This window comes from Aotus nancymaae, unplaced genomic scaffold, assembly GCF_030222135.1.
Source record: "Aotus nancymaae isolate 86718 unplaced genomic scaffold, 86718_ANA_hifiasm-v0.15.2.pri h1tg000010l, whole genome shotgun sequence".
Lineage (NCBI taxonomy): Eukaryota > Metazoa > Chordata > Mammalia > Primates > Aotidae > Aotus > Aotus nancymaae.
The window spans coordinates 1,089,908-1,113,222 of NW_026988421.1; the positions used below are offsets into that span (position 1 = coordinate 1,089,908).

General features: G+C 44.4%; 1 protein-coding gene across 5 annotated transcripts in view; it reads left to right on the plus strand.

Annotated features, from left to right (window-relative positions):
• CUNH10orf143 (chromosome unknown C10orf143 homolog) overlaps positions 1–21,984 on the plus strand; it is a 53,974-nt gene extending 31,990 nt beyond the window's left edge. For 2 of the 5 annotated variants that reach the window (XR_010341709.1, XM_064373726.1), the window contains one exon: positions 18,359–18,947. Coding sequence is in view for 1 of the 5 variants with exons in the window: in XM_064373726.1 (XP_064229796.1) it covers positions 18,359–18,388 (30 nt within the window). In the remaining 4 variants the exon portion in view is untranslated. Of the gene's footprint in view, positions 1–18,358; positions 18,948–19,013; positions 19,207–20,984 lie in introns of those variants that run through there. The other 3 variants (XR_010341710.1, XR_010341712.1, XR_010341711.1) reach the window with 3 other exon arrangements.
• Positions 21,985–23,315: the final 1,331 nt, after the last annotated feature.

A 23,315-nucleotide genomic window follows, 5' to 3' on the forward strand; every position in this document is an offset into this window, starting at 1 on the left:
TCTTCAGGTTTAGCTTCTAGCAGTAGCTGACAGTGAGTAGTTTCTCTGGAATATGGATATTGAAAAACTACCTTTAAAAAAAGTTAACTGTTACTTAGATCATTTTCTGATGCTGAAGGAGCTAAAGGGCTTCAGATGACTAGAAGAAAGAAACAAAAAAGTTCACTTTAGTCTTCCTACAAACATGTTAGATAAAACCAACACAGATGTGTCCTCCTCCTGCTGCAGAGACTCAGGGTAGACTCTGATAAAAACACACAGTTGTTCATGTAATAGGCGAAGAGCAAAAACAAAAGCAGAGCTGTTGGGACCAACACACTCTTTAGTGGCCATTACTGGGTTTGGGCACTTGCTGGGTTTGGTCCTAGAATGCACCCAGGGCTGGGAACTAGAATGCTCATGTCCAGAGACAGATGTGATGTTGGCCTTACAGACGTGTGGGAGCTAGAATTTGGATCCTTGCATAAAGTTTAGAGCCCTGAAGATCTGATTATACCTTAAAAGGGGACTGGAAATTACAATACCAGGCCTGCATGGGTGTGGGTTCCAAGTTTATTTTTATTTATTTATTTATTTTTAATTGCATTTTAGGTTTTGGGGTACATGTGAAGAACATGCAAGATTGTTGCATAGGTACACACATGGCAGTGTGATTTGCTGCCTTCCTCCCCATCACCTATATCTGGCATTTCTCCCCATGCTATCTCTCCCCAATTCCCCACCCCCCACTGTCCCTCCCCTATTTCCCTCCGACAGAACCCAGTGTGTAGTGCTCCCCTCCCTGTGTCCATGTGTTCTCATTGTTGAACACCCACCTGTGAGTGTGGTGTTTGATTTTCTGTTCTTGTGTCAGTTTGCTGAGAATGATGGTTTCCAGGTTCATCCATGTCCCTATAAAGGACATGAACTCATCGTTTTTGATGGCTGCATAGTATTCCATGGTGTATATGTGCCACATTTTCCCTGTCCAGTCTATCATCGATGGGCATTTGGATTGGTTCTAGGTCTTTGCTATTGTAAACAGTGCTGCAGTGAACATTAGTGTGCACGTGTCCTTATAGTAGAACGATTTATAATCCTTTGGATATATACCCAGTAATGGGATTGCTGGGTCAAATGGAATTTCTATTTCTAGGTCCTTGAGGAATCGCCACACTGTCTTCCATAGTGGTTGAACTAATTTACACTCCCACCAACAGTGTAAAAGCATTCCTATTTCTCCACATCCTCTCCAGCATCTGTTGTCTCCAGATTTTTTAATGATCGCCATTCTAACTGGTGTGAGATCGTATCTCAATGTAGTTTTGATTTGCATTTCTCTAATGACCAGTGATGATGAGCATTTTTTCATATGTTTGTTGGCCTCATGTATGTCTTCTTTTATAAAGTGTCTGTTCATATCCTTTGCCCACTTTTGAATGGGCTTGTTTTTTTCTTGTAAATCTGTTTTAATTCTTTGTAGATTCTGAATATCAGCCCTATGTCAGATGGGTAGATTGCAAAAATTTTTTCCCATTCTGTTGGTTGCCAATTTACTCTAATGACTGTTTCTTTTGCTGTGCAGAAGCTGTGGAGTTTGATTAGGTCCCATTTGTCTATTTTGGCTTTTGTTGCCAATGCTTTTGGTGTTTTGATCATGAAGTCCTTGCCTACGCCTATGTCCTGAATGGTTTTGCCTAGGTTTTCTTCTAGGATTTTTATGGTGTTAGGTCTTTTGTTTAAGTCTTTAGTCCATCTGGAGTTAATTTTAGTGTAAGGTGTCAGGAAGGGGTCGAGTTTCTGCTTTCTGTGTATGGCTAGCCAGTTTTCCTAACACCACTTATTAAACAGGGACTCCTTTTCCCATTGCTTGTTTTTATCAGGTTTGTCAAAGATCAGATGGTTGTAGATGTGTTGTGTTGCCTCTGAGGCCTCTGTTCTGTTCCATTGGTCTATATCTCTGTTTTGGTACCAGTACCATGCTGTTTTGATTACTGTAGCCTTGTAGTATAGTTTGATGTCTGGTAGTGTGATGCCTCCCGCTTTGTTCTTTTTGCTTAGAATTGACTTGGCTATGCAGCTCTCTTTTGGTTCCATATGAAGTTTAAGGTGGTTTTTTCCAGTTCTGTGAAGAAGGTCATTGGTAGTTTGATGGGGATAGCATTGAATCTGTAAATTACTTTGGGCAGTATGGCCATTTTCATGATACTGATTCTTCCTAACCATGAACGTGGAATGTTTCTCCATCTGTTTGTGTCCTCTCTTATTTTGTTGAGCAGTGGTTTGTAGTTCTCCTTGAAGAGGTCCTTTACGTTCCTTGTTAGTCGTATTCCCAGGTATTTTATTCTCTTTGTAGTAATTGTGAATGGCAGTTCTTCTTGATTTGGCTCTCTTTAAGTCTGTTATTGGTGTATAGGAATGCTTGTGATTTTTGCACATTAATTTTGTATCCTGAGACTTTGCTGAAGTTGCTTATCAGTTTCAGGAGATTTTGGGCTGAGACAGTGGGGCCTTCTGGATATACAATCATGTGGTCTGCAAAAAGAGACAATTTGACTTCCTTCTTTCCTATTTGAATACCCTTTATCTATTTTTCTTGCCTGATTGCTCTGGCTAGAACTTCCAATACTATATTGAATAGGAGTGGTGAGAGAGGGCATCCTTGTCTAGTGCCAGATTTCAAAGGGAATGCTTCCAGTTTTTGCCCATTCAGTATGATATTGGCTGTTGGTTTGTCGTAAATAGCTTTTATTATTTTGAGATACGTTCCATCAATACCTAGTTTATTGAGGGTTTTTAGCATAAAGGGCTGTTGAATTTTGTCGAAGGCCTTCTCTGCATCAATTGAGATAATCATGTGGTTTTTGTCTTTGGTTCTGTTTATGTGGTGACTTACATTTATAGACTTGCGTATGTTGAACCAGCCTTGCATCCCCAGGATGAATCCTACTTGATCATGGTGGATAAGCTTTTTGATGTGTTGTTGCAATCGGTTTGCCAGTATTTTATTGAAGATTTTTGCATCTATGTTCATCATGGATATTGGCCTGAAGTTTTCTTTCCTTGCTGAGTCTCTGCTGGGTTTTGGTATCAGGAGATGGTAGTCTCATAAAATGATTTGGGAAGGATTCCCTCTTTATGGATTGTTTGGAATAGTTTCAGAAGGAATGGTACCAGCTCCTCTTTGTATGTCTGGTAGAATTTGGCTGTGAACCCATCTGGACCTGGGCTTTTTTTGGGTGGTAGGCTCTTAATTGCTGCCTCAACTTCAGACCTTGTTATTGGTCTATTCAGGGTTTCGACTTTTTCCTGGTTTAGACTTGGGAGGATGCAAGTATCCAGGAATTTATCCATTTCTTCCAGGTTTCCTAGTTTATGTGCATAGAGTTGTTTGTAATAATCTCTGATGGTGGTTTGTATTTCTGTGGAATCTGTGGTGATATCCCCTTTATTGTTTTTTATTGCATCTATTTGATTATTCTCTCTTTTCTTTTTTATTAATCTGGCTAGTGGTCTGTCTATTTTGTTGATCTTTTCAAAAAACCAGCTCCTGGCCAGGCATGGTGGCTCACGCCTGTAATCCCAGCACTTTGGGAGGCCGAGGCAGGTGGATCACGAGGTCAAGAGATCGAGACCATCCTGGTCAACATGGTGAAACCCCGTCTCTACTAAAAATACAAAAAATTAGCTGGGCATGGTGGCGCGTGCCTGTAATCCCAGCTACTCAGGAGGCTGAGGCAGGAGAATTGCCTGAACCAAGGAGGCGGAGGTTACAGTGAGCTGAGATCACGCCATTGCACTCCAGGCTGGGTAACAAGAGTGAAACTCCGTCTAAAAAAATAAATAAATAAAATAAAAACCAGCTCCTGGATTTATTGATTTTTTGAAGGGTTTTTTGTGTCTCTATCTCCTTCAATTCTGCTCTGATCTTAGTTATTTCTTGTCTTCTGCTAGGTTTTGAGTTTTTTTTTATCTTGCTTCTCTAGCTCTTTCAATTTTGATGATAGGGTGTCAATTTTAGATCTCTCCTAGCTTTTCATGTGGGCATTTATTGCTATATATTTTCCTCTAGAGACTGCTTTAAATGTGTCCCAGAGATTCTGGTATGTGGTGTCTTCGTTCTCATTGATTTCGAAGAACATCTTTATTTCTGCCTTCATTTCATTGTTTATCTAGTTGACATTCAGGAGCCAGTTGTTCAGTTTCCATGAAGCTGTGTAGTTCTGAGTTAGTTTCTAAATTCTGAGTTCTAACTTGATTGCACTGTGGTCTGAGAGACTGTTTGTTATGATTTCCGTTCTTTTGCATTTGCTGAGGAGTGATTTACTTCCAATTATGTGGTCAGTTTTAGAGTAGGTGTGTTGTGGTGCTGAGAAGAATGTATATTCTGTGGATTTAGGGTGGAAAGTTCTGTAAATGTCTATTAGGTTTGCTTGGTCCAGGTTTGAGTTCAAGTCCTGGATATCCTTGTTAATTTTCTGTCTCATTGATCTAATATTGACAATGGAGTGTTAAAGTCTCCCACTATTATTGTGTGGGAGTCTAAGTCTCTTTGTAAGTCTTTAAGAACTTGCCTTATGTATCTGGGTGCTCCTGTATTAGGTGCGTATATATTTAGGATTGTTAGCTCTTCTTGTTGCATTGATCCTTTTGCCATTATGTAATGTCCTTCTTTGTCTCTTCTGATCTTTGTTGGTTTAAAGTCTATTTTATCAGAGATGAGAATTGCAACTCCTGCTTTTTTTTGCTCTCCATTTGCTTGGTAAATCTTCCTCCATCCCTTTATTTTGAGCCTTTGTGTATCCTTGCATGTGAAATGGGTTTCCTGGATACAGCACACCGATGGGTTTTGGCTTTTTATCCAATTTGCCAGTCTGTGTCTTTTGATTGGGGCATTTAGCCCATTTACATTTAGGGTTAATATTGTTATGTGTGAATTTGATCCTGCTGTTTTTGATGCTAGCTGGCTGTTTTGCCTGGTAGTTGATGTAGTTTCTTCATTGTGTTGATGCTCTTTACCATTTGGTATGTTTTTGGAGTGGCTGGTACTGGTTGTTCCTTTCTATGTTTAGTGCCTCTTTCAGAAGCTCTTGTATAGCAGGCCTGGTGGTGATGAAATCTCTGAGTAGTTGCTTGTTCGCAAAGGATTTTATTTTTCCTTCACTTATGAAGCTTAGTTTGGCTGGATATGAAATTCTGGGTTGAAAATTCTTTTCTTTAAGGATGTTGAATATTGGCCCCCACTCTCTTCTGGCTTGTAGGGTTTCTGCTGAGAGATGTGCTGTGAGTCTGATGGGCTTCCCTTTGTGGGTAACCTGACCTTTATCGGCTGGATATGAAATTCTGGGTTGAAAGTTCTTTTCTTTAAGGATGTTGAATATTGGCCCCCACTCTCTTCTGGCTTGTAGGGTTTCTGCTGAGAGATGTGCTGTGAGTCTGATGGGCTTCCCTTTGTGGGTAACCTGACCTTTATCTCTGGCTGCCCTTAGCATTTTCTCCTTCATTTCAACCCTGGTGAATCTGACGATTATGTGCCTTGGGGTTGCTCTTCTTGAGGAATATCTTTGTGGTGTTCTCTGTATTTCCTGGACTTGAATATTACCCTGCCTTGCTAGGTTGGGGAAGTTTTCCTGGATGATATCCTGAAGAGTGTTTTCCAGCTTGGATTCATTCTCTCCGTCACATTCAGATACACCTATCAAACATAGATTAAGTCTTTTCACATAGTCCCATATTTCTTGGAGACTTTGTTCAGTCCTTTTTACCCTTTTTTCTCTAATCTTGCCTTCTCGTTTTATTTCATTGAGTTGATCTTCGACCTCTGATATCCTTTCTTCTGCTTGGTCAGTTCGGCTGTTGAAACTTGTATATGCTTTGCGAAGTTCTTGTGTTGTGTTTTTCAGCTCCATCAGTTCACTTATATTCCTCTCTAAGTTGTTTATTCTCGTTAGCATTTCATCAAATCTTTTTTCAACGTTCTTAGTTTCCTTGCATTGGATTAGAACATGTTATTTTAGCTCACAGAAGTTTCTTATTACCCACCTTCTGAAGCCTGATTCTGTCAATTCATCACATTCATTCTCCATACAGCCTTTTTCCCTTGCTGGTGAGGAGTTGTGATCCCTTGTAGGAGGAGAGGTGTTCTGGTTTCGGGTGTTTTCATCCTTTTTGCGCTGGTTTCTTCCCATCTTTGTGGATTTATCCACCTGTCGTCTTTGTAGTTGTTGACTCTCAGATTGGGTCTCTGAGTGGATGTCCCATTTGTTGATGATGAAGTTATTTCTTTCTGTTTCTTAGTTTTCCTTCTAACAGTCTGGCCCCTCTGCTGTAGGACTGCTGAGGTCCACTCCAGGCCCTGCTTGCCTGGGGATCACCTGCAGTGGCTGCAGAACAGTAAGGGTTGCTGCCAGTTTCTTCTTCTGCTATCTTTGTCCCAGAAGGATACCTGCCAAATGTCAGTCTGAGCTCTCCTTTATGAGGTGACTCTTTGGATACACGGGGGTCAGGGAGCTGCTTGAGGAGACAGTCTGTCCTTTATAGGCGCTCAAGTGCTGAGCTCTGAGCTCCGTTGTTCATTCAGAGCTGCTGGGCAGGTATGTTTAAGTCTGCTGCAGCAGAACTCATGAACCCCCTATTTTTTTCCCAGGTTCTCTGTCCCAGGGAGTTAGGGCTTTATTTATGAGTTTCTGTTGTGCTGCTGGCTTTTTTCAGGGCTGCCCTGCCCAGCAAGGAGGCAGCCTAGTCACTGTCTGCCTGCAGAGGCTTTGCTGAGCTGCTGTGGGCTCCGCCCAGCTGCCACGTGAACTTCCCTGCAGTCCTGTTCATATAGGTGTAGTTAGAACTGCCTCCGCAATGGTGGCCCTCCTCTATAATGGCAGACTCTCTTTGTAATGGCGGGCTGCCTCAGCAATGGCAAACTACCTCTGTAGTGGTGGACTGCCTTAGTAATGGCGGATGCCCCTCCCCCACAGAAGTGGACCGTCCTGGGTTCAGCTGTGCTTGCTGTGAAACTCTCGATCCACAGTGTTTCCGATTGCTGTTTTTTTGTGGGGTTGGGACCAGCCAAGCCTGATCACCTGGCTCCCTGCCTCAGAGCCCCCCTTTTTGTTCTTTTTTTGGTTGAACGGTCGATTCTGTCTCCCAGGTGTTCCAATTGCCTGTTGAAAAGGCACTGGGATCTGTGTGATTTCCCGTGTGGCGACTCACTGTGCTGGCTGAAACAGCCACGCTAAGATTCGTGGTGCTTTTTTGCCCTGGAATCTCCTGGCCTGGCTCCCTGTTTTGGTCCCCTTTTTAATCAGATGTATGGGTGACTCTGTCTCCCAGGAGCTCCAATCGCCAGCTAAAATGGCGCCCAGACCCATGTATTTTATACGGAGAACTGCCGCGCGGGGCGCCAGCCAAAACAGGTGTGGGGGCCAAACCAGCCACGCTGGCGACCCGTGGGGCTCCTCCGCCTGGGAATCTCCTGGTCTGTGGGCAATAAAAATCCATCTGGAAATGTGGTGTCCACTCATCCTCCACGCTTTCACTGGAAGCTGCAATCCTGAGCTGCTTCTAATCGGCCATCTTGCGAGCACTCCCGGTGGGTTCCTCTGGGTTCCAAGTTTATTTTATTTCAGTTATATAGGAACCAAAAGGAGAAGCACTGACATAGAAGCAGTTGCAGACCATTGAAGTTCTTAAGGCCTTGGGTGGCGGCAGATGCAGAAATGTCCTGTAGACGTGCTTCCACCACCCAGTACGTAGGAGATTCGGAGATAAAGCAGCTCCCGCTGAGGATAACATCACATTAGAAAAATAAGCACATAAACAAATCTACTACCATGGTGAGAAGAGGGGTCAGGAAATATGGCAGGCAGTAGAATCTTAAATCTCCAGGAATCTGAAATAATAGAAGAACCTGAAGTTTGATATAAAGTAAAGGCACACCTCATTTTATTACATTTCACTTTATCATGCTTTGAAGATATTGTGGTTTTTATACATTGAAGATTTGTGGCAACCTTGCATTGAGCAAGTCTATTTGGTACCATTTTCCCAACAGGATACTGTCACCTCATGCTTTTGTGTCTGTATTTTTTAACAATAAAGTATTTTAAAATTATGGTATGTACTTTTTTTTAGGCAGAATGCTGTTGCATTCTTAATAGACTACAGCATATTATAAAACGAAACTTTTATATGCTCTGGGAAACCAAAAAATTTGTGTGACTCACTTTATTGCCGTGTTCTGCAACCAAGCCTGCAATGCCTCTGAGGTATACTGTAGTTATTTTACATTTTGAAAAATGATTAAAAAGAAATTGAACCATAATAAGAAAGGAAAACAGTTTGACAAAAATAGTGGAAGTTTTTTTTTAAGAAGAACTAAAAGTTCATGATATGTTCATTGAAGTTTTTTTTAAAAAGTCATCAGATTAGACACAGTTAAAGACAGAATTAGTGAATTAGAAGAAGATAGAGCTGGATAAATCCCCCCAAGTGTAGCAAGAGAGATAAAAAGATGGAAAGTATGAAAATGTAATTCGTAGCCATAGAGGAAAGAATGAGAAGGCCCATTAGGAAATCCAGAAGGAAGGACTTTAGAGAATCTTTGAGTAGAATAGTTGAAAAGATAATGGCTGAGAATTTTCCAGAATTGAAGAAAGGCATATATGGTCAAACAATTTTGAGGTAGAATAACAAGTGAGGGAAAATATCCTTCAAATATCAAGATATATTACAAAGCTGTGACCACTAAGACAATATGTTACTGGCCCAAGCATAGACTAACCAGTGAAATAGAAGTGATATCTTTAAACATGCATATATGGCAGTTTGAAGCCATTATGAATCAGATTTATATAAGCCTATAAATTGTGCCAAGGCAATCAGTTATCCATATATGAGGAAAGATAAGACTAGATCCCTGCCTCACACAAAATCAATTCTAGGAGGTGGGGGCGGGGGTGAGAGTTAATAAGAGCCTAAATATGGGGGAAAAAACCCTTTTAACATTTTCAGTACAAAATATAAAATATGACAGCCGGGCGTAGTGGCTCATGCCTGTAATCCCAGCACTTTGGGAGGCCAAGGTGAGCTGATCACCTGAGGTTGGGAGTTCAAGACCAGCCTGACCAACATGGAGAAATCCCGTCTCTGCTAAAAATACAAAATTAGCTGGGCATGGTGGCACATGCCTGTAGTCCCAGCTACTCAGGAGGCTGAGGTAGGAGAATCTCTTGAACCCAGGAGGTGGAGGTTGTGGTGAGCCTAGATCGTGCCATTGCACTCCAGCCTGGGCAATGAGAGCGAAACTCCATCTCAAAAAAAAAAAAAGAAAATATAGAATCTGACTACATATATTAAGACACGCTGCATATCAGAATTCCTTCATCGTTGTCTAAGAAAAGGTCTTTGCAGGAAACACATTTACAATGCCCAAAATAGAAAGATGGGTATCTTGAATAAATATGCAAAGCGACATCCAGTAAATAAATGGGCAAATTGTTTGGCCTGGCATTTCAGAGAAGAGGAAACTAAAAACAGCCAGTAAATATAAGTAAGTATTCAACCCTTTTAGTAATTTAAGGGCTTGCAAATTAAACCATAAAATTTGCAAAAATAAACATGCCTGGTGTTAGAAATGTGGGTGAGGTTGTAGAGTGAAAAGATGTGTTCACTTCCTCGGACGCCATATAAATGGGTAAAGTTGATGGTGGGCATTTCTGGTGACCTAGAAGCTACAGTCCTAGGTATATACCCTAATAGATGCCCAAGAAAGATTATACAAAATATTAGTTGTATTTAGAAATCTGAGGCGGGCAGATCACTTGAGGTCAGGAGTTTGAGACCAGCCTGGCCAATATGGTGAAACCTCATCTCTACTAAAAACAAAAACATTAGCTGGGTGTGGTGGCGCTTGCCTGTTGTCCCAGCTATGTGGGAGACTGAGGCAGGAGAATTACTTGAGCCCATGAGGCACAGATTGCAGTGAGCCAAGATTCCACCACTACATTCCAGCCTGGGTAATGGAGCAAGACTCTGTCTCAAAACAAAACTAAACAAAATGTCTGTTGTAGCACTGTTAGCATAAGAAAAGCCGGAAGCGACCTAAATGTTCATTAATAGAATGGATAAATGAATTGTGATATATTTCCTCAATGAAATATTATACACAGCAGTGAAAATGGATCAAATGGATAAAAAAGGAAATTACAGAAGAATCTATATAGAATGATACTATCTAGATATAATTTTAAGCATGGAAAACATTGATATATGCATCGATATACTAAAGGCGTAAAAACTTTTGTGAGCGTGGTAAACAACTTTGAAATAAGGGGGTTATTTCTACTGAGTGTAAGGGCTCAAGGTGCAGTGTTTTGGTGTTTTATCTCCTAAGTTATGTGATGCTTCACGAGTGTTTGTTACATTGTTTATAGCATTTTTTGTACATCCGAGAATCGTGGTGAGTTTGGGTGTGATGTATCCACACATAGACATGTCATCGTGACACTGGAGGACATCAAAGGCAGAGAAACATCTGTAGAGCTGCTAGAGAGAAATGACTTGGCTAAGCACGAAGGGATGATAATTTGACAATCTCTCGTTAGTAGCAGTAGATGCCAGAAGACTATGGAATAGCATCTTTGGAGTGCTAAGGGCACGCACCTTGGTGTGCGTGTGGACAGCCTGCACTAGGTCTAGGAACCCACTGCACTGGGTTCCTCTCCCTACCCCAGAAAATTCAGTTACCAAAACTGACTCAAGGACAGAGAACATCATCAGATCAATAACAATGGGAGAATCTGGGAAGGTTATCAAAAAGCTACCGTCACAGATATTTTACAAATTTAACAAGCCTGTATAAAAGAACACATGGATGATTTAACGTTAGAAATATGACTACATTGTCTGATCAAAGGGGAAAAAGAGATCACCTATTAGATGCAGAAACAGCGTGCAGTCAGATGCTAATCCCATTCATGATATATATTCAAAAACTCCACAAACCAGAAATAGAAGGTTTTCTCCTGGTAAAAATTAAGGACATGATACTTAGTGGAAACATCTGTGTTGAAGAGAAAAGAACGAGGATGCTGTTGCTGTTAGCACTTCTGCTTGGTGTGCTCGGGCTCCTAGCTGGCATGATGTGATAAGGAACAAAGAAACAAGGGCATGAGAACTGGAAAGAGCAAAGTCAAAACTTTTTTTTTTTTTTTTTTGAGATGGAGTTTCCCTCTTGTCACCCAGGCTGGAATGCTGTGGTGCGATCTCTGCTCACTGCAACCTCCACCTCCCGGGTTCAAGTGATTCTCCTGCCTCAGCCTCCCGAATAGCTGGGATTACAGGCATGTGCTACCACACCCAGCTAATTTTTTTGTTTTTTTTTAGTAGAGATGGGGTTTCACCATGTTAGCCAGGATGATTTGAATCTTCTTGTGATCTGCCCACCTTAGCCTTTCAAAGTGCATTACAGGCGTGAGCCACTATACCTGGCCTAAATTATTTCCAGATAGTATAATTATCTACATAGAATATCCAAGGCTTAGCACAGCGACTCGTTATTATAATCCCAGTACTTTGGAAGGCTGAGACAGGAGGATTGCCTGAGCCCAGTAGTTGGAGGCTGCAGTGAGCTATCATTATGCCACTCTACTCCAGCCAGGGTGGCAGGGTGAGACCCAGTCTCTCTACATATATACACGTATATATGTAGAGAGAGAGATTTATATATATATGTGTGTATATATATGTATATATACATGTATATACATACGTATATATGTGTCGTGTATATTTATGTGTATATACACATACACGTGTATACGTATATATACATATATACACGTGTCTATATACATGTAACATACACATATGTATACACATATATACGTGTCACGTATACACATACATATATACGTATATATATACATATATATCTAAATCTCTAAGTTTAGAGAGATTTATATCTCTTAGATTTATATCTCTGTATCTCAAAATCTCTCTAAGATATATCTCTAAATCTCTATGTATATATGTATATATAATCTCATATATATGTGTATATACACATGTGTATATATACGTATATATGTGTATATATAGGGAGAGATTTTATATATATATATATATGTATTCCAGAAAATCTACAGATAAATCACTAGAACTAATATCCAGCAAGGTTGTTGAATATAAGATGAACACATAAAAATAAACTCTTCTTTACTGCTAACAGTCAATTAGAAGAAAACTCTATTCACATGATTGTAACATGAGGATATGAGTTACTATCTAGTGTCCTTTATTTCATCCTGAAGGCCCCCCTTCAGCATTTCTTGTAAGGCAGCTCTTCTAGCAATAGATTTTCTGTTTTTGTTTATCCGGGGACGTCTTAATTTCTCTATTATTATAATTTCAATGTCATTGGTTTTGTTGGGTTTTGAAGCAGGATAACAGGAACTGACTGTCTTTCTTTTGGCACTTGGGATATGTCCTTTCGCTGCCTCTCACTCCCGTGATGTCTGATGAGGAATCAGCTGTGACTCTCAGTGGGGCTCACTTGCACGTAGTATGTCCTCTTGCTGCCTCTCACTCCCGTGATGTCTGATGAGGAATCAGCTGTGACTCTCAGTGGGGCTCACTTGCAGGTAGTATGTCCTCTCGCTGCCTCTCACTCCCGTGATGTCTGATGAGGAATCAGCTGTTGCTCTCAGTGGGGCTCACTTGCAGGTAGTATGTCCTCTTGCTGCCTCTCACTCCCGTGATGTCTGATGAGGAATCAGCTGTTGCTCTCAGTGGGGCTCACTTGCAGGTAGTATGTCCTCTCGCTGCCTCTCACTCCCATGATGTCTGATGAGGAATCAGCTGTGACTCTCAGTGGGGCTCACTTGCAGGTAGTATGTCCTCTCGCTGCCTCTCACTTCCGTGATGTCTGATGAGGAATCAGCTGTTGCTCTCAGTGGGGCTCACTTGCAGGTAGTATGTCCCTTCTCCCTTTCTTCCTTCAAGATTCTTTAGTTCTAGATCATTTTATTATGATGTGTCTAGGTGTGGATCCCTTTGGGTTCATCCTAGTGGAAGTTAATTGAGTTTCTTGGACATACAGATTAATGTTTTCAAATCAAATCTGAGAAGTTTTGGCCATTATTTAAAAAATATTCTTTCTGCCCCTTTCTCTGTGTCCTTTTCCTCTGAGACTCTGGCTTATGTGTGTGTTGGGACACTTGATGGTGCTGCACAGACAGGTCTCTTTGAAGCTCTGTTCATTTTCCTTCACTCTTTATTTCTCTGTTCCTCAAACTGGATAATCTCGATTGATTTCATGTTCATTGCTTCGTTCTTCTGCCTGCTTAAATCTACTGTTGAGCCCCTTGAATGAATATTTAATTTCACTCATACTTCTAAACCGTAGAACTTCTGTTTAGTTTATATGTATAAAATTCTCTCTTTATTGATAATTATCTATTTGGTGAGACATTGTTCTCTTTTACGTTAATTCTTAATCACGATCTTTTTTTTTTTTTTTTTTTTGAGATGGAGTTTCACTCTTGTTGCCCAGATTGGAGTGCAATGGCGCTATCTCGGCCCACTGCAACCCCCGCCTCCTAGATTCAAGTGATTCTCCTGCCTCAGCCACCAAGTAGCTGGGATTACAGGCGTGCACCACCATACCCAGCTAATTTTGTATTTTTAATAGAGACAGGATTTCTCCATGTTGATCAGGCTGGTCTCAAACTCCTGACCACAATTGATCCACCTGCCTTGGCCTCCCAAAGAGCTGGGATTACAGGTGTGAGCCACTGCACCTGGCCATGATCTACTTTAGTTCTTTGACCATATTTAAAATGGCTGAGGCGAAGTCTCTGTTAAGTTCCTGGCTGGGCTTTGTGTTCTGGGTACCCCTCTGGGTCAGATCCACTGCCCACCTTTCCCGGCAATCTGTGCAGGAGGCCAGCCCGCGTGGCTTACATCTGTGGATGCCTGGGCTCTCCCATTTCCCTTTGGGCTCAGCCCCTAGCGGGGTTGGGGCAGGCAGCAGGAGATGGAGAGGGAGGGCAGGGTATGTGGCCATGTCCCCTGGCTGTGCCACCGCTCCTCTGGAGGAGCCAGCAGCATGTGGCACGTCCTCCTTCTGGGTTCTGGTAGCCGCTGCGGCACTTTATGCCTTGGGTCTGGCCCCTGCACTGTCCCTCGAGGCTCCCAGGACAACTCCGTGAGAACCCTTTGGTAGTAACCCCTTGTGATGTCTCCTGTTAGCCCATGTATCTATTTCCTGTTGGGGTTGTGAGTGGTACAGAAGGGTGCATGCCCACTTTCGAGTGTTGACACCTCCAAGAAGGAAGAGAGGATGAGGCAAGAGCATGATAGATGCCCATCGGCATGGGGTGTAAGGAAGGGAGGAAGATGAGGCCGTCGGCGTGGGGCTCAAGGAAGGGAGGAAGATGATGGGGCGTAAGGAAGGGAAGAAGATGAGACCGTCTGCTTGGGGCGCAAGGAAGGGAGGAAGATGAGGCCTTCGGCATGGGGCAAAAGGAAGAGAGGAAGATGTTGGAGTGTAAGGAAGGGAGGAAGATGATGGGGTGTAAGGAGGGGAGGAAGATGATGGGGCGTAGGGAAGGGAAGAAGATGAGACCGTCTGCTTGGGGCACAAGGAAGGGAGGAAGATGAGGCCTTCGGCATGGGGCAAAAGGAAGAGAAGAAGATGATGGAGTGTAAGGAAGGGAGGAAGATGATGGGGCGTAAGGAAGGGAAGAAGATGAGACCGTCTGCTTGGGGCGCAAGGAAAGGAGGATGATGAGGCCTTCGGCATGGGGCAAAAGGAAGAGAGGAAGATGATGGAGTGTAAGGAAGGGAGGAAGATGATGGGGTGTAAGGAGGGGAGGAAGATGATGGGGCGTAAGGAAGGGAAGAAGATGAGACCGTCTGCTTGGGGTGCAAGGAAGGGAGGAAGATGAGGGCTTCGGCATGGGGCAAAAGGAAGAGAGGAAGATGATGGAGTGTAAGGAAGGGAGGAAGATGATGGGGTGTAAGGAGGGGAGGAAGATGAGGCCATCGGCATGGGGTCCATGGAAGGGAGGAAGATGATGGGGCATAAGGAAGGGAGGAAGATGAGGCAAGAGGATGACAGATGCCTATCGGCGTGGGGTGTGGCAGGTGTTACAAAGACGTGTCATCATGCAAATGCATACCCACCAAGACGGGTGATTGTCTTAGTGGTCCGAGCTTTTGTTGTAGGCCTTTGAAGAATTCTCTTGAGAAGGGACAATGTTTTGCGGCAGTAAAGATGAATATGCTGTTGAAGGAAGAAAAAATGACTCCTCTGGCAGATAGTAATGGCAGGAACCATCAACATCTTTAATCCACAGAGGACTGCTGTCATTCTGTCACACAGGTTCTACGGAGAGGCAGAGAGCTACCACAGCCAGGGCTCTGCCTGTTAGGGAAAATTGGCGTCAGCAAAAGGGAAGGGGATGCGGGGCACAGTTTTCTCCGCCCGCAGGCTGCAGGGATGCCTTGCAGCTAGATGTACCAGAGGTGAAGGCATCAGTCTGCGTGTTTAACATGATGGTCCCAGATGGGGTGAGGTGTGTCCCTGTTGGCCCCACTGTCCTTGCCGGCCCCACAGACAGGTCATGGAGAGCCCAGTCAGGAAGGCTTCTAGAAAGGAAAAGGGGACGTTTTGAGGGAGTACATGAGTGGTGGCAGGCCCGGCAAAGAAGTCGTTGCTATGAGAGAGGAACGAAGGGCTGAGGCTGCATACGTGTGCCCCGAGGGTGCGGAGAAGGCGCTGGGCAGCCAGGAACAGCTGGCCCCGGGCCCTTTTCGTCCCAGAGTTAGAAGCAAATAAAAACTTCCTCTTCACAAATTTTGTTCTCTTCCTCCGTGGAATTGTGTTTTACCAAAAGTGGAAAGGGTTTTCTCATTACTGCTTATCAAATCACTTTTCAAGCCTGACCAAACAGGAGGCAAGGCGTTTCACTTGTCCACAGTAAGACCCACAGTTGAGATGCAGTGACCCTGACGGTCCTCATCGGACCTGCCTCTGGTGGCTGGTGAGGGCAATCTGTGAGTCCCAGAGTCTGAGGACCTGAAGTCCCACTGGCCCAGCCCTTGTCTAGATTGGGGTCAGTAGCAGGCTTCTCTTTGGGTGTCATTGGGGGCTGCTTGCTTTGAGAGAGGCAGAGACAAACTGGGATGTGTCGAGAAGAGAGAGTAGGGCGATGTGGGGGCTTGAGATCACACCAGGGGCAAAAGGTTTAAACGAGCGATTTCTAAAGGCTCCTTTGTGTCTAAGATTCTAGGTCTTGGCCAACTGCGTTGGCTTACTCCTATAATCCCAACGCTTTGGAAGGCTGAGGCCGGTGGATCCCGAGGCCAGGAGTTCTAGACCAGCCTGGACAACATGATGAAACTTTGTCTCTACAAAAACAAACAAATGAACAAAATATAAAAATAGCCAGGTGTGATGGCAGGTGCCTGTAGTCCCAGCTACTCAGGAGGCTGAGGTGGAAGGATCTCTTGAGCCCAGGAGGCTGAGGCTGCAGTGAGCCGTGATTGTGACACTGCAATCCAGCCTGGGTGACAGAGCCAGACCTTGTCAAAAAAAAAAAAACATTCTGGGTCTCAGTCTTCAAATTGATGTGGCTCTGTCTTTGTCCCCAAGTTTTATCCATTGCATCTCAAACATGTCTTCCAGATATACCCCTCCTTGAACAGGGCAGGGAAGGATGCGTCAGGAGTAAGACGCCTCAGTGAATAGCTTTAAAAAAAAACCTGTTTTTCGAGTTATGTGGTTGGTGATGATGAAGTTAATTAAATAGCATTTCCCTTCAATCCCTGTCTCTCTCCTAAGAGGAGCCCCCTGTCTTTTGGACCCCGCACACCCCACGAAACCTCCAAGCGAGCCTCCCAGGCTTCTGCTGACTGCGCCTTCAGTGCACGGCCCAGAGCCACGATTCGCCAGCTGGGTTCCTGCACTCAGTCTCCCAACAGAACAGGTTCCTATCCAAAGAAGTTCAGGAAATGCTATGTACTTTCCCCTAACTTTCAGAGATTTGATGTCCATTAGACTATGAAAGACCTTGAGAATTGCATGAAGAAACTTGTTTCCAAAATGTCCTTTTGTAAAGGGATACCTGCTGCACGTGTGATTCCCGGAATATTCTGGGAAGTGCGGGCCTGTTGAATAAATGCAGCACCTGTATTCACCATGGCAGCCAGGGCCCCTCACACCTCAGTGCTGCCTGACCCCCCAGACGGCTGCTCCCATCCCTGCCATGTGTGCCACAAGCCCCGCTCTAGTCGCCATAGACAGCCTCTCTGGTCCTGGCACAATCTAACCTCATTCTAACCGCTTGGGATACACCCTCCCACCTCCAAAGATTCTCTTGCTCCTCTGTTTTCCACCCGAGATACTTCTCCTTGTGTGAAGCCTTCTTCAGCCCCCTCTACAAGGCAGGGTCACATGCTGTGTTCCCTGGCTCCTGTAGCATTTCGTTATGATTGGTGAAGGAGCCATCGGTGTCACTTCAGTACTCTGCTGTCCGATGGTACCTCCAGGCAAGGCCAAAGTCTCTCCTGTCTGGTCCCCATGGCTCAGGGCAGCCCCTGTCTTCCAGGAAGCAGGGACGTCATCGAGGACCAGACTGCTTTGTTCCCCCAGCACCCAGCCTACCCCACCCTTCCTGGGCTGCAGCCAGCCTAGGAGCCCATTACCCCGAGGATGGAGTCCTTGCAGGACAGGGAGGCCGTGCCTGTCTCTGCCTGTGGGCCAGGGAGCCACGCTGCTGTGTGCCAGGATATGTGGCCAAGTGTGACAGAGATTCCTAGATGCCGACGAGCCTCTCATTGCACAGTGGTGCAGTGTCTGGCCAACTGTCTGTCCCCAGCCATCTGGTCCTCCCAGTTACTTCTGTGGGTGAAGGTGAAGGGATGAGAGGCCTGCTCCAGGAGATGGGTGGGGGTTGGAGGGGCCCTGGCGGGGATTGCCATGAGCCTCTGTTACTCCCAGATGTCCCTGGTAAGAGAAGCCACTTTTGTGTTGCTTTTGTGCTGAATCTTGATTCAATATTTAGACATTTTTAAAAAATTTATTTCATGAATATATGAATATTATTTTTATTCTCTTGTTATTCCTCATAGTACTATAGGAAAGAAGGGAAGTAACATTTATTAAAAATGTTCTATATACCAGGCACTACTGGAAATGCTTTAAATATCTTAATTATGACATAATATATATTAATATATCTATAGACAGATACCTCAGAAATTAAGATATCACAAGCAGTCGTTTTAAACGTAGTGCTTTGTGTTGGCAGGTGTATAGCCAAGGTGTATTAATGTGGCCAAGGCAAATCCATTCCCGCCACGTGCTGTTTTGTCTTTGTAGGGACATTTTAACCATGCCAAGAACCATTAGGAGATGCAAGCTGGAAAAAAGAAGATTCCAGCTTCGGTTCCGAACGCTTCACGTTGCAGCAAATGGGAATCTCCTACAGATGGGTCTGCACACCTGCCTGTTCAGATAGCAGCTGGTGCCCTCTGCAGGTGGGGGAAGTTTGTGTATCCTCTTATTCTGGCGAACCCACCGTCCTCTGCAGGAGAACCAGGAATCCACGTCACTTCAGAAGAGCACTCAACTCATTGGTTGCTCATTCGAGCAACCTCGAATGTTCTTGCTTGAGAGGGGGATCAGTTGCATTATTTACAAGTCAAAAAGTCTTGTATCAAACTTCCTGTGAGCGTGGGCACTCATGGCCTGTGGAGGCCCACCCAGACGCAGCCCTGCCATTGTGATTTTTCATTGTTTTGCCAATGTACCCAGCGCTGCTTATGTACTCTTTCATTGAAAGACTTATTTTTATATTTAAAATGTTCTAATCTGGAAGTGAATTTTACTTAATGCTAATGTCCAGTCTATTCCCCAACTGAAGTTACCAGCGACAGGATCCCTTTTATATTAAAGTAGAAATTACTCATTTTCTCTTGGGTTTTCAATGTATTGTCTGATGGTGAGGCTGGCATTCTTTTCTCTGGGTTTGAAGCCTCCTGAGATGTCCCGTTCATGAGCTCCTGTCCGCATCATATTATCTGCAGGGATGGTGTTCCCTCCAGGGACCGTCCTCGGCACTGATTTGGGAAGAGCCCACTCTATAAATAACCATGGCATTGGGTCATGGGACGAGTTCCGCACGGGAAAGATGGAGCAGAAGAAGACAAGGTGTTGAAAGGAGGCCGGTAAGAGCCACCTGGGATACAGATTATCTAGCATTACAGGACATGTCTCCATTAACCTGGGTGAGATTCGAGCTGTGACTAGATTCGAAAATGTCAGTCCGTGCCAGACAGCCACAGCCGGGAGGGAGGGAGGAGGTGTTGGCATTTTTGACCTTAAAAAAGATTTTTGTGGCTGGGCGCAGTGGCTCACGCCTGTAATCCTAGCACTTTGGGAGGCCGAGGCAGGTGGATCACTAGGTCAGGAGTTCAAGACCAGCCTGGCCAACATGGCGAAACCCCATCTCTACTAAAATATAAAAATTAGCTGGGCTCGATGACTGGTACCTGTAATCCCAGCTACTCAGGAGGCTGAGGCAGGAGAATCGCTTGAACCTGGGAGACGGAGTGAGCCAAGACCACACCATAGCACTCCAGCCTGGGCAAAAGAGTGAGACTCTGTCTCAAAAAAAAAAAAAAAAAAAAAGGCCGGGCGCGGTGGCTCACGCCTGTAATCCCAGCACTTTGGGAGGCCGAGGCGGGTGGATCACGAGGTCAAGAGATTGAGACCATCCTGGTCAACATGGTGAAACCCCGTCTCTACTAAAAATACAAAAAATTAGCTGGGCATGGTGGCACGTGCCTGTAATCCCAGCTACTCGGGAGACTGAGGTAGGAGAATTGCCTGAACCCAGGAGGCGGAGGTTGCGGTGAGCCGAGATCGCGCCATTGCACTCCAGCCTGGGTAACGAGAGCGAAACTCCGTCTCAAAAAAAAAAAAAGTTTCTCTGAAGAGCTTTAGTTTGTTCTTCTCTTTTCAAAATGACAGACACATCTTAACTTTTGTGGGAAAAAACTTAGTTCCACAGCATGTTCATTTTATGTGTGTAAACTCTTCCTTCTCACCCTCGTTTATGGAGAGAGCAGGTGTCCATGCGGTGTCTGTTGGTGTTTTGTAGCAGAAATGGCGTGTGTCCCTCACGCTGTTTATACAAAGCTGGCTTTTGGTAGAGAACAGTCCCCGGGCATCCTCCTGCCCCTCGGAAAATGTCCCCACTTGAGAGTCGGACAGACGTGAGTTTCCATCTCACCTCCGCCGACCATCCCACATGTCCTTGATGAGTCCTTGGGCTGATTGGAGCCTCCGGTTCCCATCTGTGTGGTGGGAGGTCGCCCTCGGGTTTGTCCTTAGCCTGCAGTGTGACTCCTCTGTGTCAGCACCCTCCCTCCCGGTGCACAGCCCCTCCAGCCCAAAGCAGGCCTTCTGCTCTGGAAAAACATGACCAGGTGACAAGGACAAAAGGGATAAGGTGCAGCTGGCCGGAATGTGGGTGTAAATGGCTTCTCTAGAGGGACAGAATTGGGTAGATGTGAATATGAAGGGGAGTTTATTAAGGAGGATTGACTCACACGATCACACAGTGAGGCCCCACAATAGGCCCTCTGCAAGCTCAGGAGCAGGAAAGCCAGTCTGAGTCCCAAAGCCGCAGCAGTAGAGAAGCCAGCGATGCGGCATCAGTCTGTGGCCGAGGGCCCAAGAGCCCCCGGCAAAGCACTGGTGTAAGTTCAGGAGTCCAAAAGCTGAAGAACATGGAGTCTGATGTTTGAGGGCAGGAAGCATCTGGCATGGGAGAAAGATGGAGGCCGGAAGACTCAGCCAGTCCAGTCTCCATGTTCTTCTGCCTGCTTTATTCTGGCTGAGCTGGCAGCTGATTAGATGGTATTCACCCAGAGTGAGGGTGGGTCTGCCTCTCCCAGTGCACTGACTCAAATGTTAATCTCCTTTGGCAACACCCTCACAGACACACCCAGGAACAATGCTTGGCATCCTTCAATCAAGTTGACACTCGATATTAACCATCACAGTGGAGGAGCCGCAGCTTTATCCGGGTGCTGGAGTTCCTGAACTGTCAAGGGAATGGAGGAGCTTGTCGCTGGGTACCTGAAATGGGGGATGGCAACAGTTTCTTCGTGTTTTCAACCATTTTAGTGCAGGCCATGAAATAGAAGGCTCAGAAATTCCAGACCTTCCTCGGTGTAGTCCACACCTCAGTCCCAGCCTAGTCTGGCCTTTGTGGACAGAGATCCTGTCCACGGCCTGGTTGTTCTCTGCAGCCGCCCCCCACCCACCTCCTGACTTGCTGTCACAGCTGCCCTGGCATCCAAGCTGGCCTTCGGCCTCACCGCCCTGGCTCCAGAGTCATCCCTGGCCACAGGACGGTCTCTGCTCTCCAGTCCAACCCGCCTCATGCTGGGATTACCTGGAAGAGCTTGCCCCGTGCAGAACGGTTTCTCCCTGCCAAATTAATTTGTCAGCACCACAGGTCCTAAAACAGATTAGCTAATAGGCAAAACCCGCATAGATTTCCCTAAACTGGGTCTTGATGTACCCGTGACGAGCGTGAAATGGGATTATCCCTTTAAAGTGCTTCATCTTTGTATTCTTGTCAAAAGAGGAGAAAAAAGACATTTTCTTACACCCTGAGGAAACAGACTGGGCATTGATGTGTGTGTATTTCCATTAGATACATTTTCAATTTGTTCTTTAATTATAATCTGCTATTGCTTTTGGGAGGATATGGGCGCTAAAAATGTCAAAACAGACCTTTAATAATTTCACAAAGCAAGTTTATAATTATGGTTTCTAAGCCAGTAACTTATGAAACTCATTTCAGATCATTCAAAAGCATAGTAAGTGGCTAACAAAGATATATTAACATCATTTGAAATGTTTTTCCTTTTAAAATATAGTTTATATCCAAATTTGTTTTTAAAACAATAAAAAAGTAGACTTGAAATCCATACTTATTAAAGAAAAACTATAAATTTTAGATAAAAATGAAAATAAGTCATCCATAATCCCATTACTCAAAAGTAACTCATGTTAGCATTTTGATGTGTGTCCTTTCAAAATGTTTTCTATATGAATATATGCTCATGAGCTTATAGTTTTAAAATTTATACTTTATTTTGCTGTTTCCCAGGCTGGACTGTAGTGGTACAGTCATGACTCACTGCAGCCTTGACTTCCCAGGCCCAGATGGGTACCTCCTCAGCCTCCTGAGTAGCTGGGACCACGGGTGTGCGCCACCACGCCCGGCTAAGTTTTGTATTTTTTTGTAGAGGTGAAGCTTCACCATGTTGCCCAGGCTGGTCTTGAACTTCTAGGCTCAAGCCATCTGCCCACCTTGGCCTCTCACAGTGCTGGGATTACAGGTGTGAGCCACTGCGTGCAGCCTAGCATATACTTCTAATGTTAACACCATGTACATCTTTTCATGTTGATATGTATTAGATTCCCATTTTAAATATTACTGTTACACAGTATACCATTAAATGGAAACGTCACCTTTACCCAGTTCCTTCATAATGAGTGTGTAGGTTCTATCTATCTCCTTCCTATTATAGAAGTTGCTGTCCAAACATCCTTATATTTTGTAAAGCTTTACTTATATTCATTAGAACATTCTAGAAGTTGCACTGCTGGATCAGAGGGCACCTTCTGGTTTTCTGCCCTCTGGAAGGGTATCAAGAGCCCATGTCCCATCCCTCTGCACCAACATTGGCAGAGCCATTTTTTTTTTAACATGGAGCATTTTGCATGCACAAAAGTAAGCAGGTTAAACAAACAGGACATGGAGCCCCATCAGCTCTCATCCAGCTCCAGTGATGCTTGGCCGCTGCCAGCCCTGCCTGCCTGTTCCCACTTGGTTCCTCTGTTAGATGCAAATACTAGACAGAATATGGCTGCAGCTGTGCTGTTTTTTCAATGTCTCTCCCAAAGAGACTTTTGAAAACCAAAACCACAATACGATTGTCACTCCTAACACAAAATTTACAGTAATTCCTTGTATCATGAAATACCTACCTTTTGGTCAAATTTCTACATGCTTCATCAATTTCATAATGATTGTTTTTTGTTTTGTTTTGTGTTTTGCAACTTGCTTGAATTGGGATCCGCATCAGGGCCACACACTGTGACAAGCTGATGGGCTCCTAAGTCTCCCTGTGCCAGGATCTTCCCTCCCTCTCTTCCGCTCCAGAAACTGGGTAGTAGAGTTTGTGCTGATTTTGCTAATTATATCTCCCTGAGGTTTTGTCTGCTTCTCTGACTGTGTTTCCTATAAATTGGT